The 24,091-nt window shown below is 41.7% G+C and overlaps 1 protein-coding gene across 1 annotated transcript in view; it reads left to right on the forward strand.

The window, feature by feature from the left end:
- The first annotated feature begins 14,016 nt into the window (after positions 1 to 14,016).
- LOC110165236 (neuroligin-4, X-linked-like) overlaps positions 14,017 to 24,091 on the forward strand; it is a 190,062-nt gene continuing 179,987 nt past the window's right edge. The window contains exon 1 of the mRNA XM_055150639.1: positions 14,017 to 14,035. Within this exon, the coding sequence (XP_055006614.1) occupies positions 14,017 to 14,035 (19 nt within the window). The remainder of the gene's footprint in view (positions 14,036 to 24,091) is intronic.

Here is a 24,091-nt window from a genome sequence, read left to right on the forward strand (position 1 = left end):
AGTGTGAGATGTTCATATGACACTAACATGTCACAGATGGACTTTGGTGCTCGGACATGGAGACACTTGTACAAACAGAGCTGCTTTAAAGTCTCTGAGCCACAGGAGCCAGAGCAGAGACCTGAGACCAGGACACATGTGCTCGTACTTCCTAGTTCGAGTCAGGACCCGAGCTGCAGCGTTCTGGATGTTCTGGATGTTCTGGATGTTCTGGATGTTCTGCAGCGTCTCACAGCTCGTTTGGAGAGACCAGTGAGCAGAACATTACAGTATCTAACCTACTGGAGACAAACGCATGGATAAGTTTCTCCAAGTCTGATTTAGACAGTAAACCTTTGATTTTTGCTCTGTTTTTTAGATGGTAAAAGGCTGCAGATGTTATTGATTTTATGTGGCTGTTAAAGTTCAAGTCTGAGTCCATTATTACCCCTGAGATCGTCTGCATAATTGTGGTAGGACACGTTATTGCTGCTTATTAACTGGCCTGTAGGGGGCAGCATGTAGAGATTGTATAATGTAACTATAATAACAATAATAATGATCATTTAAGTTAAAACAGGTGAAAGTTTCAGTTAAAAGCTAAATTAAAAAGATGTGTTTTAAGTTTACTTTTAAAAATCTGAACACTCGCAGCAGACCTCAGATCCTCAGGTCGACTGTTCCACAGACGTGGACCGTAAAAGCTGAACGACGCTTCACTGTGAGTTTGACTCTTGGAACAGTTAAAAGACGAGACCTGAGGAGCTGAGAGTCCGAGAGGCTCACGTGATAAAAGCAGATCAGATAAATAAACAGGACTAAGACCATTAAGAGCTTTATAAACTAATAAAAGAACTTTAAAATCTGAAGCTCACAGGAGCCATAGAAACAATAAAAATATGAATAACAATTGTATTAATAATAATTTTGTGCAGCATTTAATCAAAGTCAAATCAATAGGCCTATAAAATAAAAACACTAAAGAATTCATCCATGTTCTTCTTCTCTGGGGTCGAGTCTCGGGGGCATCAGTCTAAGCAAACTCTCCCAGACAGAATTTTCCGTGGTGTTTATCACAGCAGCGTCTCCAGCGTCTCTGTACGTGGCCCCTCCCACCAGAGCAGCACAAATGAAGACTTGTCTCTTTCCAAACGCTCTTAAAGGACGATCGTTTTGACTGTTGACCGTGACACCCTCATCAGAAAAATGTCCAACATGAGAAAAGTGGAGCCGAGTGCAGGATTTTACAACAAAAATGGATTTATTCCTGTTTACAGACAAGTTCATGTTCAAACTTTGTGTTGAAATTGTATTTTTCTTAAAGTTTCAGGTTGTTCATAATATTATAATATTTTGTAAAAGAAAGAGTTCATCAATTAAAAAAGATTTGTGTAATAGATTTGTGTTTCTCTGCACAAATATTTGAACTTCTTGTTATTTTTGGGGTTTATATGACATGAGTTTTCTGATCCGGACACTTTGGATCAAAGTCGTTGGACACGACCCCCGGAACAAAATGAGTTTAACTCTCCTGGTGTAAATGATGATTATGGTTTTGGTCTTGGCCGGGGTGAGTGTTTCTCTTATTTTATGTGTATAAATTGTTATGTGTAAAACTGCAGTGTATCGGCAGTGATCGATTTATCTGAACTATTTAATGTCAACAAACGTCGTTCGTCGTTAATGATTCGTTTATGTTTAGATAAACCACAAAAAACTATTGATCTTTGTAACAAACCTTTGTTGAAGTGTCACTGCAGACACGAGCATCAGCGAATTCTGCTCCTCCCGACCCAAAACAGGTTTGTAATCAGTGTTGGGAAGTTTACTTTTAAAATGTAATCCCCTACAGATTACAGATTACACACACTAAAATAGTTTGTAACGTGATCCATTAAATTACTTAAAGTGAGTAATGTAATCTGATTACTTTGGATTATTTGATATTGTCATGCTTTTTAGTTTAATTCTGGTTTTAGTTCTGGTTTAGTCCTAGTTTAGTTCTAGTTTATTTTTTGTTTTAGTCCTAGTTTATTTTTGATTTTAGTCCTAGTTTAGTTTTGATTTTAGTCCTGGTTTAGTCCAGATTTATCCCAAAATATAAAAACTGAAAATTACCATTGTGTAATTCATTTATTCCAACAAAGTAACTGTAATCCAATTCCCACTCACTGAAACAGTAACTGTAACTGAATACACTTACTCATAATTTGTACTCTGATTACTCCAGTACATGTAATCTGTTACTCCACAACACTGTTTGTGATCCACTTTTTACGGCGTTGTTCTGTCGGCTTTTCCCATTTCTGACCTTTGTGTTCGACTATATTCGGTTCTGTAATTCATCTCTCTTCCTTCTCTGGGTTAGAACGATTGGCACAGACGTAAACGACACAACACATCGGCGTTTTCCTCCAGTCGTTCACTTCCTGCCTCCGTCTGACAAACGAAGCCCTGTGACGTCACGTGAAACCCACATATTGAAAAAAAAATCACAAAATACAAGATGCAGACGTGTTACGATTTGCCAAAAAGTAAGTCCACAGTCTCATTTACACCATCAGAGTGTAATTTCACTTTTGTCCACCAGGCGGTGCACTCTACCTTTATTTCAGGAGCCTCTGACAGTTTTCCTCCGGTGAGTTCCTCTTTACAAAATGAAAATACCACAGAGCTGCTGATTTTAGTGAGAAACTGAGTAAACGTAAGAGTCACAGAGTCAGACGGGAGGAGTTTGATTCTCTCGTGCACCGATTTGGGCACCAACATGAGGCATTTACAGCCATAAAAGATGTTTCATTCATCCTGCGGAGCAATAATATTTCCATGGACACAACAAGTGATGGAAATTCTGCCAGAAATGTTACACAGTGCTCCTTTAAAGCAGTGTTTCCTGAAGACCGGGTCAGGTGGGTCAGGAGAGTTTTTTTTTTTTTGGGGGGTGGTGAAGCTGCAGTCCTCAGAAGCTCAGAAGGTCTCAGTGTTTCTCCACTTATTCCTTTCACTTCTACATGTTTGTGTGAATTGGGATTTTCTCTGCTCACAAAAATGAAACAGAAACGGAAACAGAAACGGAGTGAAGCTGCTCCTGATCTGCTGCTGCTGCGTCTGAAACCACCGATCTCACTGGAAACGTTTTGTATCATTTTCAATCTTTTTGTAATTTTTTTATTGACTATTTTGGAGGGACTATGTCTCTGGTCTGACCTGGGAACGACTTGGGGACTTGGGGTCTTCCCAGGAAGTCTGGGAGTGGGGGTTCTGGAGAAGAGGAAGAACATGGACGGATGGACTCATTTGTTCCAGTATTGCTGATTCTGAAAAGAAAAAGAAATGACTGTTTTTTAAACCTTGAGTAAAACAGTTCAGAGACACGATCAGTCAACAAGAAAATATCATCTTTAACTCTTTCCCCCATGAACATTTAACAACCCCTGTTTCCTTAACGACGTCTTGTGTCTCCTTCGCTGTTTCACTAAAGACGTGATTTGACGACCTTTAGAAACGACTCGGTTTTTCACATGTAAACAGAGTCTGTGATTGGTCGGGGCCACTACACCCCACACTAGACTGACCAATAGGATTCAAGGATATGTTTTTTCCGAAGTTAATCGAAGTAGTGACGATGGAGCTTCCGGAAAAAAAACACAAGACGAAACACGTGTAATGGAAAGATGGCGGCGCTGCGACGCACAGTTTTAGAAATAATGAGGAGCGGACGTGTTTTATGGATAAGTTTAAAGAAAGTGACTTTTATTGATTTCAAAGTGATGATGAAGTTGATTATAAAGTGGAAAACAGCGACGGACTTACAGAGAGTGAAACTTATGAAGGTGAGAATGTGGCTGATGCGTCTGTGTGGAGTCCTGCGATGTCCAAACAAACTATCAGAGGCTTTATACTCGATTATGAACCAAAATATCCTGAAATCTGGATGTTTCTCAGACGAGTCTTTTAAAATATTTCAGTCTTTTTTTCCAAGATGCAACGTATAACAGAATCACTACAGAAACAAACACTTATGTGGAGCTCTGTGCAAGAGAAAGTGACCAAGATGACAAATACTGAACTCACACTGATGGGAAGAGTTTTTATTATATATTATTATTATAATAAGTTAAATGAGTTGAATAAATTAAATGGAAAAAGTGAATCAGGTGCACACAGGTGAACAACAGGTAAAAACAGGTGAACACTTGGCTCTACTGTATCTGCTGATATGAAATCTGTTTAAATACAAAGTATATTTTTTATTTTTTTTATGAATATAATACTCAGAACCTGCAGATATCAGATGCTGAATGTAGTTTTTTTTGTTTTGTTTTGGATTTTGCCCCTGACCAGGTTAAACTCTCATGTTCACTGAGCTGTTATAAACCTGTAAATGAGTGAATCACATTTAAACATCCAGAAATGAAGAGTTCAGAGTCTCAAGTTTCCAGAGATACTAAATATATCTGTGTTTTAATTAAGTTCATGAGTGTGAAAATCATTTCTAATCCCTGGTGGAAGTGTGTTTTCTTTATGCAGTGATGCTCTGAGGGCAGTTCTAGTCTTATATGTGCTGGTTGTTCCAGTCGGCGTCCGGGGGAAACAGTTCATGTTCAATAATGAAAACAATCCACCTTTATTTTGTGATTTATGAATAATGTCGATTGACTTTATGACTTTTAAACTATGGGTCTCCAGAAAATAAGTTTGGGATAAACTTATTTAAAGCTCCAGTGGTAAATTTTGTCCGACAGAAAAGTTTCATAGTGAAAAAAAAAAAACTTTATCGCACCAATTTAATTCAAAATGAGAAGCTCACGTGTATTTAAATGTAATAAATCTTGGTGTTGTGATGAGGCTGAGGCTCCCGTCACATGATCCTTCTGTCCTCCACACACACGATTAAACACGACTCTAACGACGTTCATGTGTAATGTCTTTAATTATCTGAAGGGGGAGGGGCTGATGAAGTGTCAGTAAAAGCTGGAGATTGTTGTCGTGGTAACGGTTTCAGTCGTCGTGTTACGTGTTTGTGTGACGTTTCTCTGCGATGGTTCGACAAATGTTTTTCTGATTCACTGAAATGTTTTTACTGATCGTTACGACTGAACAAACTTCTGTCTCTGTCACATCGACCGCGAGTCAGGTCCTCACGATGGGGTTTGCTTTAGACCTGGTTTAGACCTGGTTTAGTCCTGGTTTAGACCTGGTTTAGTCCTGGTTTAGACCTGGTTTAGTCCTGGTTTAGACCTGGTTTAGTCCTGGTTCATTCCTGGTTCATTTCTTTTGGTGAGAGTTAAAGTTCTGTAATATTCGTGTAATATTTTACATTTTAAAAACAGTCATATTGTGATGTCCTGAATGACTTTGAAATGACAGAAACAAGAAATAATAAATAAATAAAACATTACAGTTTTGAGAAAGAAAGTTTTACTATTTAATGTGGAAAATCATATTGTGTTTTCTAAATATTTTTTTTTTATTCTCATGGTGGAATCAGAATCAGTCCAAAGTCTGAGTTTTTTAGTTTCAGATTTTACTTTAGTTTTGTTTCTGTTCATTCGTCTCCTGTCACTCAGAGCCACTCCAGCGTTCCTATTGGCCCTGTCTCTTCAATGGGCGGGGTTTACAGCCGGGCACTGGAGGTGGAGGCTCGACTGAGGACTCGGACTCGACCGAGGAGTCGACCGTGGACTCGACCGAGGACTCGGACTCGGACTCGACCTCGGACTCGACCTCGGAACTCGACCTCGGACTCGACCTCGGACTCGACCGAGGACTCCACCGAGGACTCCACCGAGGACTCCACCGAGGACTCGTCCGTGGACTCGACCGTGGACTCGTCCGAGGACTCGTGGACTCATCCGAGGACTCGACCGAGGACTCGACCGTGGACTCGACCGAGGACTCGACCGAGGACTCGACCGTAGACTCGACCGTGGACTCGACCGAGGACTCGACCGAGGACTCGACCGAGACTCGAGTGGACTCGACGAGGACTCGACCGAGGACTCGACCGTAGACTCGACCGTGGACTCGACCGAGGACTCGACCGTAGACTCGACCGTGGACTCGACCGAGGACTCACCGAGGACTCGTCCGTAGACTCGTCCGTGGACTCGACCGTGGACTCGAGGACTCGTGGACTCCGAGGACTCGACCGTGGACTCGATCCGAGGACTCGACCGAGGACTCGACCGTGGACTCGACCGAGGACTCGACCGAGACTCGACCGACTCGACCGTAGACTCGACCGTGGACTCGACCGAGGACTCGACCGAGGACTCGACCGTAGACTCGTCCGAGGACTCGTCTGAGGACTCGTGGACTCGTCTGAGGACTCGTCCGAGGACTCGTCTGTGGACTTGTCTGAGGACTCGTGGACTCGTCTGTGGACTCGTCCGTGGACTCGTCCGTGGACTCGTCTGACTCGTGACTCGTCTGAGGACTCGTCTGAGGACTCGTCCGTGGACTCGTCTGTGACTCGGAGGACTCGTCCGACTCGGACTCGTCTGAGGACTCGTCTGAGGACTCGTCCGTGGACTCGTCTGAGGACTCGTCTGACTGTCGAGGACTCGTGGACTCGTCCGGACTCGTCCGTGGACTCGTCCGAGGACTCGTCCGTGGACTCGTCCGAGGACTCGTCCGAGGACTCGTCCGAGGACTCGTCCGTGGACTCGTCGTCCGAGGACTCGTCGACTCGTCCGTGGACTCGTCCGATGACTCGTCCGAGGACTCGTCCGAGGACTCGTCCGAGGACTCGTGGACTCGTCTGAGGTGTGGACGTGTCGTCTCGTCACTTAAACGTCTCGTCGTGTGAACTCATCACTGACGCTGCTGAACACAAACCGGGCTCTTCTGAAACGAGCTTCTGGTCGGTGTCAGGAGTCTGCGCGTCCACGTGTCCTGACAAACTGTTTCATCTGAACCGATTTTTCTTTTCCCTCTCTCATGTGTAGCTCATATTCTGTGTGAACTGGACAAACGTTTATTTGGTTGAAGATGTTTCTCTGCTTCTTCAGTTCTGGTCGGACGCTGGTGGAGGAGGAGTTAAAGAGGAGATTTTTGTTAAGAAACAAACTCTTTCCTTGAACAGAAGTGGAGGCCTCAGACTTCATCTGTCGTCTGTTTACAACTCAAACCAAAGAGAAGAATGATGAGAGCGACGTCAGGGGTCAGAGGTCAGAGGTCAGGGGTCAGGTCAGGGTCAGGGGTCAGAGGTCAGGGGTCAGGTCAGAGGTCAGGGTCAGGGGTCAGAGGTCAGGGGTCAGAGGTCAGGGGTTAGAAGTCAGGGTCAGAGTCAGGGTCAGAGGTCAGAGGTCAGGGGTCAGAGGTCAGAGGTCAGGGGTCAGAGGTCAGGGGTCAGGGTCAGAGTCAGAGGTCAGGGGTCAGAGGTGTGAAGCTCCATTCTGACCTGAATGACTCTGCTGCTATGACCCACACTGAGGACAGATCAACACTAGAGACGAGCATTTGATTCCATTTTCTTCGTCAATCATCAGGAGAATCGATTTTATCATTATTATTATATTTATATTATTTATTATAACTGTTACTAATCTGCACAAATAAACTCAACGTTTCCAACATCGAAACAAAACGACTCGATCCACATCAGTCGTTTGACATTATCCTGTGTTTAATTCAACTTTGACACTTTTGTTTATGTTTTACACAAACTAAACTTAAAACCACATGAACTTAGACCTGGTTTAGTCCTGGTTTAGTCCTGGTTTAGACCTGGTTTAGACCTGGTTTAGACCTGGTTTCCTGGTTTAGTCCTGGTTTAGTCCTGGTTTAGTCCTGGTTTAGTCCTGGTTTAGACCTGGTTTAGTCCTGGTTTAGTCCTGGTTTAATCTGGCATCTCAGTTTTTCTTATTTTTGGTTTTATTGTGAAAAATAAGTGATATATGGACTCATCTGTCGTGTCTCTTTAACTCACAGACTCTCGTGTTTTCGTGTTTTCGTTTCTGTTCTGGTCTCGGGGGGGGTGTGACCTATGACCTCAGCCGTCCCCCGATGCCCGAAGACCACGTGTCCACAGACGCCGAAGAGGAGCGGAGATGAAGAGGAGCGGTGATGTACGGTGAGTCAGACCAGAACATATGTGCAGGAGAACGTCTCGCGGGCTTTAAATAGACCAACACTTCTGTCCATCTGCAGCCGCGGATCACGAGACGCTCCAGAGAAGAAGAAACCTACAGACCACTGACTCCACGAGGACCAGAGGAGGAGGACCAGAGGAGAGACCAGAGGACGAGGACCAGAGGAGGACCAGAGGAGGACCAGAGGAGGACCAGAGGAGGACCAGAAGAGGACCAGAAGAGGAGGACCAGAGGACCAGAGAGGACCAGAGGAGGACCAGAGGAGGACCAGAAGAGGACAGAGTCTAATGATGAAGAAAGACAAATAAAGAAAAAAAAGAGAGAAAGAAAAAGATCTGAAATGCTGGTTAATGCACCGACTGTTCCAAAAAAAAAACTCCAGCTTGAGGAAGAAAACGACGGAAAACAAAAACGGTTGAACACCTGATGAAGTGGCTCCATCAAACACAAACCTCCACAAAAACTCTGTCCATCGTTTGTGCTGTTTTAGTTTTGGAGATGTTAACGATTCTTTTACAGGTCAGATCTGAGTCACAAGCCCAGGAAACTTCAAACTGAAATAAAACCGCACAAAACGGAGTCAGAAATGACCTGAGGCTGTGGAAAAGTTTGTGTTATTATAGAAAGTAGGAATCAAAAGTGAGACTGACACACGGGCTGCACTTGACCCTCAGGTTCCTCAGGTTCCTCAGGTTCCTCAGGAGTCTGATGAGCCAACAAGACCCGACAGGACTCCTCCTTCAGCCTGACTGTGTCCCTTACTTCTGGTGTCCACCACCAGGTTTGAAGATCACCGCCGTGACAGACACCACAGACCTGACGCCCACAGGTACGAGCGGCCGCTTCGACTATAGAGGTCGAGAACAAAGTCCACTCAGACTAGAGATGCACGGATGGCGGTTACAGCCGCGGACTCCGCGACTAAACCTCGGGTCGGGCGGATGACGTGACGAAAAATAATATTTTAATTAAATTCAGGCGGTTTCACTACTCAAATAAAAAACTCTGAACTCGGAGCAAATGGGAGGAGACGAGCGGACGGCGGGTGAGTGCGGTTTTGAAAACTGGTTAAAAACTGTGGTTGCAAATGGACAGTGGGCGGATGATGAGTTTTGTGATGCTGTTGTGGATGAAAAAGTCGCCCATCTGCGCATCTCTAACTCAGACTCCATGTCTCCAGACTCGCCCAGAATCTGTGAGAAGCTCCTGGAGGTGTGAGGTGAAAGTCCCTCTGACAGAGGCTCTGCCAGATGTTCCCCTCAGACCCTCGATACATCTGGACCTGCCAGGTCTTTCCGACTTCCTCTTCCACCAGTGAATCAACTCACCACCAGGTGGAGCTCTACAGCTCTGCTCCTCTCTTCACCTGAGTGTCCAGGACACGAGGCCAGAGGTCAAATGACACGACCACAGTCGATCGTGGACGTCCGGCCGTGTGTCCTGGTGCCACCTGCACTGATGGACACTTGAACTTGGTGTTGGTTCTGGACAAACTGCGACTCAACAACAGAACATGACTCAGGTTCAGATCAGGACGTTCACCTCCAGGCGTCACTGTCGTCGTCCACGTGGACGTTGAAGCTCCAGTAGAACAGCAGAGTCTCTGGTCGGTGCTCGGTTCTCGGCCCAAACAGATCATTTTTCAATAACTTTGTGAATATTTGATCTCAGTATCAGTATCGGTATCAGTATCGGTATCGGTATTGGTATCGGTGCTTCCCTCGTTCACAGTTTAAACTTTTCTTACAGTTTATCGTATTTTTAGTTGCAGATGTTTTGATGTTTTTGGAGTTTCTTGAGTTTTCGTTGAGTTTGTCGCTCGAGGTTCTGACTGTGGCTCCTGCGAGACTCTGAGGAAACACGGATCTAAAACCAGGAGAACCTGGAATGTTCCGCAGTGTGACTTTAAACAGCTCCGTGGTCTCCTGCTGCTCTCAGGTGGAGCTCGGTGGAAACTTCTCCTCCTCCGTCCTACATCCTCCGTCCTACGTCCTACGTCCTCCGTCCTCCGTCCTACGTCCTCCTCCGTCCTACGTCCGTCCTACGTCCTCCGTCCTACGTCCTACGTCCTACGTCCTCCGTCCTCCGGCTCCGACGAGAAGAACCGAGCGCCTCCTGGTTCAGCTCAGAAGATTCACCCCGAGCAGCAGCAGCATGAATAAAAAATGAAACATGTAAAATGAATGAAGACGAACGAACGGACGGAGAACGGAGAGAGAGAGGGAACGAGGGAGGAGAGGAGAAGCTGAGGGAACGAGGGAGGAGAGGAGGAGAGGAAGGGAACAAGGGAGGAGGAAGGAGAGGCTGAAAGGAGGGAGGAAGGAAAGAGGGAAGGGAAGGAGGGAGAGGATGAAGGGAAGGAGGGAAGGAATGAGGGAGGGAGGAGGAAGGAAAGAGTGACTGAAGGGAAGGAGGAAGGAGGAAGGAGGGAGGGAATGGAGGGAGGAGGAAAGAGGGAAGAGGAAGGAAGGGAAGGGAGGAGGAGGAGGAAAGGAGGAAGATGAAGGGAAGGAAGGAAGGAGGATGAAGGGGAAGGAGGGAGGAGGAGGGAGTGAAGGAATGGAGGAAGGAAGGAGGAATGAGGAAAGAGGAGGAGGGAAGGCTGAAGGAATGGGGAGGCAAGGAGACTGAAGCAAGAACGTTTCTCTTCTGTCCTGAAGTTCTCGGGTCTGAATTTTCATGTGGTGAAAAAGTCGTGAACTCAAAATGTTCCACAGTGAAACTTTAAACGTCAAGTTCATCTGAGTCAATGACACAACCACATAAGTACTACAAATACTACTACAAATACTACAAAAATACTACAAATACTACAAAATACTACAAAACTACAAATACTACAAGTACTACAAATACTACAAATACTACAAATACTACAAGTACTACAAATACTACAAAACTACTAAAATACTACAAACTACAAGTACTACAAATACTACAAATACTACAAAATACTACTACACTACAAATACTACAAGTACTTACAAATACTACAAATACTACTAAAAATACTACAAGTACTACAAATACTACAAATACTACAAGTACTACAAATACTACAAATACTACAAGTACTACAAATACTACAAATACTACAAATACTACAAATACTACAAATACTACAAATACTACTAATACTACTACTACAAATACTACAAATACTACAAAATACTACAAGTACTACAAATACTACAAATACTACTACAAATACTACAAATACTACAAATACTACAAATACTACAAATACTACAAATACTACAAAGTACTACAAATACTACTACAAATACTACTACTAAATACTACTACTACAAATACTACAAATACTACAAAATACTACAAGTACTACAAATACTACTACAAAGTACTACAAGTACTACAAATACTACTACAAATACTACAAATACTACTACAAATACTACAAAACTACTACAAGTACTACAAATACTACAAATACTACAAATACTACTACAAATACTACAAGTACTACAAATACTACAAATACTACAAGTACTACAAGTACTACTACAAAGTACTACAAACTACTACAAATACTACAAATACTACAAGTACTACAAATACAAATACAAATACTACAAAGTACTACAAGTACTACAAATACTACAAATACTACAAGTACTACAAGTACTACTACAAATACTACAAATACTACAAGTACTACAAATACTACAAAATACTACAAGTACTACAAATAGTACTACAAATACTACTACAAATACTACAAATACTACAAATACTACTACAAGTACTACAAATACTACAAATACTACAACTACTACAAGTACTACAAGTACTAAATACTACAAATACTACAAGTACTACAAACTACTACAAATACTACAAATACTACAATACACAAGTACTACAAATACTACAAATACTACAAGTACTACAAGTACTACTACAATACTACAATACTACAAATACTACAAATACTACAAATACTACTACTACAAAATACAAGTACTACAAATACTACTAAAATACTACAAATACTACAAAGTACTACAAATACTACAAATACTACAAGTACTACAAGTACTACAAATACTACAAATACTACAAGTACTACAAATACTACAAATACAAATACTACAAATACTACAAATACTACTACAATACTACAAGTACTACAAATACTACTACAAATACTACAAGTACTACAAGTACTACAAATACTACAAGTACTACAAGTACTACAAGTACTACAAGTACAAAGTACTACAAATACTACAAATACTACAAGTACTACAAATACTACAAATACTACAAATACTACAAATACTACAAGTACTACTACAAACTACAAGTACTACAAACTACTACACTACTACAACTACAATATACTACAAATACTACAAGTACTACAAGTACTACTACACAATACTACAACTACAAATACTACAAATACTACAAGTACTACAAATACTACAAATACTACAAGTACTACAAGTACTACAAATACTACAAATACTACAGTACTACAAAATACTACAAATACTACAAATACTACTACAAATACTACAAGTACTACAAATACTACAACTACTACAAATACTACAACTACTACAAATACTACAAGTACTACAAGTACTACAATACTACTACAATACTACAAGTACTACAAACTACTACAAATACTACAAGTACTACTACAATACTACAAGTACTACTACAATACAAAATACTACAATACTACAAGTACTACAATACTACAAATATACTACAAACTACAAGTACTACAATACTACTACTACTACAAATACTACAAGTACTACAAGTACTACAAATACTACAAGTACTACAAATACTACAAATACAACTACAATACTACAAGTACTACAAATACTACAAGAACTACTACTACAAATACTACAAATACTACAAATACTACTACAAATACTACAAATACTACACAAATACTACAAGTACTACAAATACTACAAATACTACAAGTACTACAAATACACAATACTACTAACAAATACTACTTACTACAGTATACTACTACTACAAGTACTACAATACTACAAATACTACAAATACTACAAGTACTACAAGTACTACAATACTACTACAAACTACTACAAAATAATACAAGTACTACAGTACTACAATACTACAGTACTACAAGACTACAAGTACTACAAATGATGTAAAACTGTGGACAGTACCAGACTTATACAGTACACAGAGTACTGCAGTACACAGAGTACTGCAGTACACAGAGTACTGTCAGTACACAGAGTACTGCAGTACACAGAATACTGCAGTACACAGAGTACTGTAGTACACAGAGTACTGCAGTACACAGAATACTGCAGTACACAGAATACTGCAGTACACAGAGTACTGTAGTACACAGAGTACTGCAGTACACGTCTGTGCAAATACATGATGGAGTGATGAGTTGAGTGAATAAATAAATAAAAGGACGAGTGTTTTGAAAATCTCTTTGAACAAATCGATTCAGTCGAATCAAAAAAAACAAAAACAAATAAATTAAAAAAAACACAAACTCAGAACGACTAAAACTACTGCATCTCTCTATCATCCCTCTCTCTCTCTATCATCCCTCTTCTCTCTATCATCCCTCTCTCTCTTCTCTTTTTACAAACTCACCCTCTCTCTCTCTGCTGTCTCTCCTCTTTCTCCTCCTCTCTCCTTTCTCTCTCCTCACACATTCCTTCCTCTCTCTTTCTCTTCTCTTTCTTTATTTCTGTCTTTCTCTCTCTCTGCCTCCTCTCCTTTCTTTCTCCACTCACCCCATCTTCCACACCTGTCACTCTCTCTTCCTCTCTTTCTTCTCTCTCTCTTATCTCTCTCTTCTTTCTTTCCTACTCTTCTCACGTTCTATTTCTCTCTCGCTCCACCCCCTCCGCTCATCTCCCCAGCTTTACGACTTTTAAAGGCCATTTAAGACATGGCTCAGGTCGACACAGGTGTGTGTGTGATCATTTACGATAGTTTACAATGTGCAATGGGCAAAGTTGCAATATGCTATTAATTAAGTATTTAATATTTAAATTACGGGCAGTATGTAATATACTAAAGAATTTTACCTTCGAGGGCACGTGCAATACATTGTAGAAAAGCACTTTATAGTAATTTTTAGCTTCATATCTCTACACTGGCATCTTAACTAACAAGGCAGCGTCAATCCAACATCCTTTACTTGACCTGTGTCTGTGATCTTGTGACTGACCCAGCTCTTTGTGTCTGTCTATTTGTATTACTGTATTGTCTGTCGGGGTGTATTTTTTTACTGTGATTGTTTTATGATCACTCAACTGCCCAGGGGCAGCAGATGGAAATTAGCCTTGGGCTATAATCTGATAACATTTATATATGTATATGTTATTAATGTGTTTTGTCCCTATTTTCTTAAATAAATAAATAAAAAATAAATAAAAAATCTCTCTCCTCTTTTTTCTACTTTCTCCTCTCACCCTCTCTCCTGTTCTCTCCTCTCTCATTTCAGTCTCTCCTTTCTTTTTCTACTCTCTCTCTTCACTTTTTCTACTCTTTCTCTCCTTTCTTTTTCCTATTCTCTCTGTTTCTCTCTATCTTCGTCACCCTTCTCCCTCCTCCCTCTCTTCACCTCCTCTCACCATCTCTCACTCACTGTTCCCTCTCTTCTCTCTTCTCTTTTCCTCTCTCTCCCCCCTCACTCTCTCCTTTCTCCTTTTCTCTCTTCTCTCATCTTCTCCTTTTTCTCTTTTCTCTTCCTTCCTCTCTGTCTCCTTTCTTTCACCTCTCTCTCCCTTTCTCCTCTCTCTCTCTCTCTCTCCTCTGACACGTACATTCATCTCTTCTTCTCCTTTTTCTATTCTCTCTCTCTTCTTTTTTCTCTCTCTCTCTCTTCTCTTTTTCTCATTCTCTCTCTCCTCTCTCTCATTTCAGTCTCTTCTCTCTCTTTTACCCTCTCTCTCCTCCTTTTCTACTCTCTCTCCTCTTTCTCTTTTCCTCTCTCTCCCCCCTCACTCTCTCCTTTCTCCTGTTCTCTCTTCTCTCATCTTCTCCCTTTTCTCTTCCTTCCTCTCTGTCTCATTTCTTTCTTTCTCTTTCTTTCACCTCTCTCTCCCTTCTCTCCCTCCTCCTCTCTCTCCTCTCTCTCTCTCTCTCTCTCTCTCTCTCTCTCTCTCTCTCTCCTCTGACACGTACATTCATCTCTTCTTCTCCTCTCGCTCGTCCGTCTTCTTAAAGCGTCTTTTACGTGAGCTGGATTCTTAGCGACGATTACTCTCTCCCTCTCTTCCCCTCTCTCCCTCTCTCTCCCTCTCTCCTCTCTCTCCATCTCTCTCTCTCTCTCTCTGCCTCTCCATTCATCCTGCCCCCCCCCCTCCTCCTCCTCCTCCTCTTCACTCCGTTCATTCAATTACCTCCTCGCTCAGGCCCTTCGCGCTAAAATATTCATTGAGTCTTTAACAGTCTCCTCCTCTTCCTCTTCATCCTCCTCTTCCTCCTCTTCTTCTTCTTCTTCATTCCTCTTCTTCCTCCTCTTCCTCCTCTTCTTCCTCTTCTTCTTCTGTCTCATTAACATAAGCAGGATTATTGTGTCGTGTGATGATGATGTGAGACTAAACCAGGTAAACCAGGTCTAAACCAGGACTAAACCAGGACTAAACAAGGACTAAACCAGGTCTAAACCAGGACTAAACCAGGACTAAACCACCAGGACTAAACCAGGTAAACCAGGACTAAACAAGGACTAGGACCAGGTCTAAACCAGGACTAAACCAGGACAGGACTAAACCAGGTCTAAACCAGGACTAAACCAGGACAGGACTAAACAAGGACTAAACCAGGTCTAACCAGGACTAAAACTAAACAGGACTAAACCAGGTCTAAACCAGGACTAAACCAGGACTAAACAGGACTAAACTAAACAGGTCTAAACCAGGACTAAACCAGGACAGGACTAAACCAGGACTAAACAAGGACTAAACCAGGTCTAAACCAGACTAAACCAAAACAGGACTAAACCAGGTCTAAACCAGGACTAAACTAAACCAGGACTAAACCAGGTCTAAACCAGGTCTAAACCAGGACTAAACCAGGACTAAACCAGGTCTAAACCAGGACTAAACCAGTCTAAACCAGGTCTAAACAGGACTAAACAGGACTAAACCAGGTCTAAACCAGGACTAAACCAGGACTAAACCAGGACTAAACCAGGGGACTAAACCAGGTCTAAACCAGGACTAAACCAGGACTAAACCAGGACTAAACCAGGACTAAACCAGTAAACCAGGACTAAACAGGTCTAAACCAGGTCTAAACCAGGACTAAACTAAACCAGGTCTAAACCAGGACTAAACAGGACTAAACCAGGTCTAAACCAGGACTAAACCAGGACTAAACCAGACTAAACTAAACCAGGACTAAACCAGGACTAAACCAGGACTAAACAAGACTAAACCAGGTCTAAACCAGGACTAAACCAGGACTAAACAGGACTAAACCAGGTCTAAACCAGGACTAAACAGGACTAAACCAGGTCTAAACCAGGTCTAAACCAGGACTAAACCAGGACTAAACCAGGTCTAAACCAGGACTAAACCAGGACTAAACCAGGTCTAAACCAGGACTAAACCAGGTCTAAACCAGGTCTAAACCAGGACTAAACCAGGACTAAACCAGGTCTAAACCAGGTCTAAACCAGGACTAAACCAGGACTAAACCAGGTCTAAACCAGGTCTAAACCAGGTCTAAACCAGGACTAAACCAGGTCTAAACCAGGACTAAACCAGGTCTAAACCAGGTCTAAACCAGGACTAAACCAGGACTAAACCAGGACTAAACCAGGACTAAACCAGGTCTAAACCAGGTCTAAACCAGGTCTAATGTGCTGTGTGGACGTTTCTTCGTTTTCTATAAATAATATTTTTAAAATCTGGACTTTTTATTTTCTTTTATCAGACAAAACTTCTTATGTGAAGATTTCCTCGTCTTTGTTTCTCTACAACAAATCAAGTAATCCAAAGTAATCAGATTACATTACTCACTTTAAGTAATTAAATGGATTACGTTCCAAACTACATTTTGGTGTGTGTAATCTGTAATCTGTAGGGGATTACATTTTAAAAGTAAACTTCCCAACACTGCACACGAGTCACATTTAACTGGAAATAGAAACACTGCAACAAAAATTTCACAGATTTCACCAAAAAGTCTGAAGTCCTGCAGTCTGAACGTGAACGACCAATCTGAACTTGGGCCCGACACAGTTTCCTTTTTTAAAATCACGAACCCAAAACGAGCCCATTACAACACGACGGCCGTAAAAAATAAAAAAAAAAAAACATCTGTCAGATTTTGTCTCGTTTAAAGGTTGTATAGAGGATTTTTTTAAGGAAAGAGAAAATCCAGCGACCGTCCTTGAACCACCTTCCTCCTCCACAGCCTCGAGAAATAATTTATCGACCGACACCTCAGTTTTTAGACCCTTCGTCTGCTTCAGTCGCGCCATCGCTGGAAGGAATCTCCAAGAATCACCTCAGTTTGTCTTCGCTCCTTTTCTCCTTCTCTTCTTCTTTCACCGACCTCAAAAACCGACTTTCTTTTGCGGCGAACTGGTCGTCGATTCTCGTCCGACATCGCGACAAACTTTATGCGAACTGCGAGAGCCACAATTAAGAAAAAGCCTCTAAGACCCGCTGCATAGTTACCTTAGAAACGTAGGGAGTTTGATTGACAACCTAACAGCCAATAGAAAGTGAGGCAGCCTCGTTTTCTATTGGCTGATGTTTATCTGGCCTCAACACGTCCACAGTTGATAGATTTTCTTTCTTCTTTTTTTTGGTCATGATAATTACAAAGCTGCTGCGTCTCTGTAATGGTGTTTTAAACTTTCATTGACAATTTGAAACAAACAAAAAAATCCTCCATACAACCTTTAAATCCCGTCTGCTGAGCTCTTCTCCCGGGCGGCTGCCGTCTGAGCAGAATCAGCAGAAACAGACCAGAGCGCCACCTGTGGGACGCCTGAAATATTCATCTGAGCCGCACCTGCACTGTTCTCTCCGCTCACCTCGTCTGAAACCTGGTGTTTGTTTCTGTGGAGCGTGGACGCCGGGGCCCAGAGGCGGTTGTGATTGTGCGGCGGCGGCGGCGGCGGCGGCGGTGGGGGCGGAGTTAAAGCGTCTCTTTATCCGCCTCTTCAGACTGAACCAGGTGGAGGTTCAACACGCGACTCTACACCGAGTTTATATTTGAACTTTGAACAAGAAGAAGTTTAACAAAAACTTTTAGTGTCGTTATATCAGGACTAAACCAGGACTAAACCAGGACTAAACCAGGACTAAACCAGGACTAAACCAGGAAACCAGGTAAACCAGGACTAAACCAGGACTAAACCAGGACTAAACCAGGTCTAAACCAGGTCTAAACAGGACTAAACCAGGTCTAAACCAGGTCTAAACCAGGACTAAACCAGGACTGAACCAGGTCTAAACCAGGAAACTCTAAACCAGGACTAAACCAAACAGGACTAACCAGGTCTAAACCAGGTCTAAACCAGGACTGAACCAGGTCTAACCAGGTCTAAACAGGAACCAGGACTAAACCAGGTCTAAACCAGGACTCTAAACCAGGAACTAGGTAAACCAGGTCTAAACCAGGACTAAACCAGGTCTAACCAGGACTAAACCAGGTCTAAACCAGGACTAAACCAGGTCTAAACCAGGTCTAAACCAGGTAAAGGACTAAACAGGTCTAAACTAAAAACCAGGACTAAACCAGGACTAACTAAACCAGGTCTAAACTAAACCAGGTCTAAACCAGGTCTAAAACCAGGAACTAAACCAGGTCAGGACTAAACCAAACCAGGTCTAAACCAGGACTAAACCAGGTCTAAACCAGGTCTAAACCAGGTCTAAAACCAGGAAACCAGGTCTAAACCAGGACTAAAACCAGGACTAAACCAGGACTGAACCAGACTGAAACCAGGTCTAAACCAGGAATAAACCAGGTCTAAACCAGGTCTAAACCAGGACTGAACCAGGTCTAAACCAGGTCTAACCAGGACTAAACCAGGTCTAAACCAGGTCTAAACCAGGACTAAACCAGGACTAAACCAGGACTGAAACCAGGTCTAAACCAGGATAAACTAAAACCAGGTCTAAACCAGAATGAATCCAGGACTAAACCAGGACTAAATCAGGACTAAACCAGGACTAAAGCAGGACTAAACCAGGTCTAAACCAGGTCTAAACCAGGACTAAACTAGGTCTAAACCAGGACTAAACCAGGACTAAACCAGGATTAAACCAGGACTAAACCAGGATTAAACCAGGACTAAACTAGGTCTAAACCAGGTCTAAACCAGGTCTAAACCAGGACTAAACCAGGACTAAACCAGGTCTAAACCAGAATGAATCCAGGACTAAACCAGGATTAAACCAGGACTAAACCAGGACTAAATCAGGACTAAACCAGAACTGAACCAGGACTAAACCAGAACTGAACCAGGACTAAACCAGGTCTAAACCAGGACTAATCTTGGATTTAAGAGAGAGAGAACACAGAGCCTGTGGAGCAGGAGTCCACAAAGCCCTGCACTTGACGGACTACGCGGGCGCACCTCCGGACCCGTCCTGACAGTGAGTCCTGGTTCAGTTCTGGTTTAGTCCTGGTTTAGTCTTAGTTAAGTCCTGGTTTAGTCGTGGTACAGTCCTGGGTTAGTCCTGGTTTAGTCCTGGTTTAGTCCTGTTTTAGTCCTGGTTTAGACCTGTTTTAGTTAGTCCTGGTTTAGACCCTGTTTTAGTCCTGTTTAGTTTAGACCTGGTTTAGTCCTGTTTAGTTTTAGTCCTGGTTTTAGTCCTGTCCTTGTCCTGGTTTAGTCCTGGTTTAGACCTGTTTTAGTCCTGGTTTAGACCTGTTATAGTCCTGGTTTAGTCCTGGTTTTTAGTCCTGGTTTAGACCTGTTATAGTCCTGGTTTAGACCTGTTATAGTCCTGGTTTAGTCCTGGTTTAGACTTGTTTTAGTCCTGGTTTAGACCTGTTATAGTCCTGGTTTAGACCTGTTATAGTCCTGGTTTAGTCCTGGTTTAGTCCTGCTTTAGTCCTGGTTTAGTCCTGCTTTAGTCCTGGTTTAGTCCTGAGTCCTTTTTAGTCCTGGTTTAGTCCTGCTTTAGTCCTGGTTTAGTCCTGCTTTAGTCCTGGTTTAGTCCTGTTATAGTCCTGGTTTAGACCTGGTTATAGTCCTGGTTTAGTCCTGGTTTAGTTTTTAGTCCTGCTTTAGTCCTGGTTTAGTCCTGCTTTTAGTCCTGCTTTTGTCCTGCTTAGTCCTGCTTTAGTCCTGCTTTAGTCCTGGTTTAGTCCTGGTTTAGTCCTGGTTTAGTCCTGGTTTAGTCCGTGGCTTGTGCTTTGCAAAAGTCCGGCATCTGTGACGACGTCGGGAAAACAAGTGTCCAACAGGAACTTTGTTTTGGTCCAAACTCTTTTGCTCCGTCCATTTTGATTGGTCCAAACTTTACCAAACAGTGTAGTGAGTCAAAACGGTCGATGTTCTGAGCGTCTGTGTTCAGAACAAGTGAAAAAGTCGATCTAAGTGCAGAAATTTCTCACATAAATGTACAAATGACACTTTGTCTTGGTCTGTGTGATTGTGCGTCTCTTGTTATTTTTATCTTCAGGTTTATTTGAGTCCAAATGTCCAAATCCAAATGTAATGGAAATGTAACTCTGTGGAAAGGCAGAAGTGACGTGTCTCTGTGACCTGGACCTGACTCCAGCTGTTTCCACGACCTGCACCAGTCGAGTCATCAGCAGTGTTCATGTGGGTGTGTGTGAAAGCGTCTCCTCGTCGCTCGGTTCGTTGTCGTGTCTGTGGATGAAGATGTTTTTTCTCTGACGTGGACATAAAAGATAATCACAGTTTTCAGTCCAAACCTGTGATTATCGTGACGGAGCAGACGAGTCGTTAACAGACGCTCGTTTCACTTCAGCCCAGAGACTCAGAGACTTCGGACACTTTCTGTAGATTTAGAGTCCAGTGTTTTTATCTTCAGTTCAGTTCAAACCAACACTGCGAAAAACAAAATCTAGTCACGTTCAGACGACTGGAATTTAAAGGTTGTATAGAGGATTTTTTTAAGGGAAGAGAAATACAGCGACAGTCCTCGTGCGCGTTCAGAATCACTGTTGACGTTTCCTGTCTAGAAGTAATTCCGCCATCGCTGGACGAGATCTCCAAGAATCACCTCAGTTTGGCTTCTCTCCTTTTCCTCTTCTCTTCTTCTTTCAGCGACCTCAAAAACGGACTTTCTTTTGCGGCGAACTGGTCGTGGATTCTCGTCCGCCGTCGCGACAAACTTTGTGCGAAATGCGAGGAAGCGACAGTTCAAAAATGCCTCTAAGAACCGCTGCATAAACCACATAATCCCCGCGCGCCGACGAGTCAGTTACACTAGGGAGTTTGATTGACAACCTAACAGCCAATAGAAAATGAAGGAGCCTCGTTTTCTATTGGCTGATGTTTATCTGTCCTCACTACGTCCACAGTTGATAGATTTTCATTCTTTTTTTTTTGGTCATTATAATTACAAAGCTGCTGCGTCTCTGTAATGGTATTTTAATCTTTCATTGACAGTTTGAAACTAAAAAAAAATCCTCCATACAACCTTTAAGAAAGTTTGAGTCAATTTCACTTGACGAGTAAAATAATCTGCAGTGGAACAAAACTTTTTGTACTTAAAATATGAAAATACAACTTTTTACACTTTAAATAAGAAAAACAACAACTTTTTACACTTAAAATAAGAAACAAAATTGAATAGTTGATACTTGAATTAAGAAAAACTCATTTGTTCCATTGGTCGATCATTTGACTTGTGAAGTTGAATCGGCTCAAATAAAGTTAAATGTTCTTAATTTAAGTTATTTTAATTTACAGAGATATTGTTGTTGTTTTTTTTCCAGTGCTCCATCACCAAATCTTCAACCAACAAACTCCACAAAGGAGAAACATTCTTCATGAACAATTTATCCACAAATATCAAGAGAAGAAAGAACAAAACTCAAGTCATGTTCTGATCTTGAAGAAAACAGAAGGAACTTGTTCAGACTCAGACTCGTTCTACTGTTATAATTAAAAACGATTTCATGATGTCGATATTTGCAGAGACAGAGAATATGACCAGTGTTGGGAAGTTTACTGTTAAAATGTAATCCCCTACAGATTACAGATTACAGATGTAAAAAATGTAGTTTGTAACGTAATCCATTAAATTACTTAAAGTGAATAAAGTAATGAGAGACGGAGGGAGGAACGAAGGAGAGAGGAGAGAGAGAAGACAGAGAGAGAGAGAGGAGGGAGGAGAGAGAAAGAGGAGAGAGAGAGAGAGAGAGAGAGAGGAGAGAGGAGAGAAAGAGAAGAGAGAGAAAGAGTGGAGAGAGAGAGAGGGAGGAAGAAAGAAGACAGAGAGGAGAGAGAAAAAAAGGAGGAGAGAGAGAAAAGAGAGTGGGGAGAAGAGAGAGAAAGAGGACAGACAGAGAGTGGAGAGAGCAGATAGAGAGAGAGAGTGGGGAAGATAGGAGAGAGAGGAGAGAACAAAAAAAAAGGACAGAGAGAGAGAGAGAGAAGACAGAGAGAGAGAGAGAAAGAAGAGACAGAGAGGGGAAGAGAGGAGAGAGAAAGAGAGAGAGAGAGGGAGACAGAGAGAGAGAGAGGAGAGAGAAGAGAAGAGAGAGAGAGAGAGAGAGAGAAGAGAGAGAGGAGAGAGAGAGAGAGAGAGAGAGAGAAGAAAAGAAGACTGTTCTTCTGTTTCTTCTGTTTCTTCTGTTCTTCTGTTTCTTCTGTTTCTTCTGTTTCTTCTTTTCTTCTGTCGTGTAAACGTGGACGTGGAGAGTAAAAGTCACGCTGTGGAAAAGCAAAGACGTCTCCATGGAAACAAACAGATGGCGCTCCCTCCATAAATGTTACATGATTCACCTTTAATGTTCCTCACATTTACATTAACTTTGAATGAGACGTTGTGTTCACGGTCGAGCGTAAACCAGAGTCTCTGCTTCAGGAACATTATTTTGATTTTAAAATAACTGCACTTTTATTTAATCGTGATTTTTTTTTTTTTTTACTCAAATGTCCAAGATCTGATTTTTAAATTCTCAGTTTCAAATGTTTTTATTCATGAGTAAAAAGATAGAGACGTGTCAGTCAAACTGCACAGAATATTTATTCTCCAAACCCAGTAAAAATAAAAAATAAATAAACAATAATAATAATAATACAAAAATAAATAAATAATAATAATAATAAAATAATTAATAATTAATAAATAAAATAAAGTAGTAAGTAAATTAAATAAAGAATAAATATAAGGAAAAGGGGGAAATATATATATATTTTTATAAATAGTCCTAGTTCAAGATTAGTCCTGGTTTAGACCTGGTTCAGTCCTGGTTTAGACCTGGTTTAGACCTGGTCTAGACCTGGTTTAGATCTGGTTTAGTCCTGGTTTAGACCTGTTTTTTTACATGTTTCACATGTCTGTGTATTCATTTTATTTTATTTTTTTCACTTCTGAAAATGCACCATGACAGTCTCGTGTCTGGGACACTGTCAGGCAGTTTTTTTTAAGTTTTTTTTTTTTTTTACCATGATTCTTATCCAGAGGCGGCGCTATCATTAGGCAGAAATAGGCGGCTGCATTGGGCCCCTAAACCTGGAGGGGCCCCCGACCAATTTCCCTCAGTGCCACTAACGGCCGAGGCCTCAGAACAATTTAATTTTCTCTTAATATGACATTAAATGAGAGTAGTTTTACTTTTAAACAATAATCATAAGAAAAAAAATTATAACCATCATGTCATGGATGTAAACAAAAATGTAAATGTACTAGAAAAAAAAAATAAAACAACTTTCAAGTCTCGTTTTCTAGTAGGAAACCGAACTAATACGATAAGTTTCCAGTCCACCATAATTCAGATAAATAGAGATGTACATGTCTCAAGAACAATGGGCAAAAACAGAAATATATATATATATATATATA

This window comes from Boleophthalmus pectinirostris, unplaced genomic scaffold (assembly GCF_026225935.1).
Source record: "Boleophthalmus pectinirostris isolate CB_2022bp ecotype Guang Dong unplaced genomic scaffold, ASM2622593v1 HiC_scaffold_1, whole genome shotgun sequence".
Lineage (NCBI taxonomy): Eukaryota > Metazoa > Chordata > Actinopteri > Gobiiformes > Gobiidae > Boleophthalmus > Boleophthalmus pectinirostris.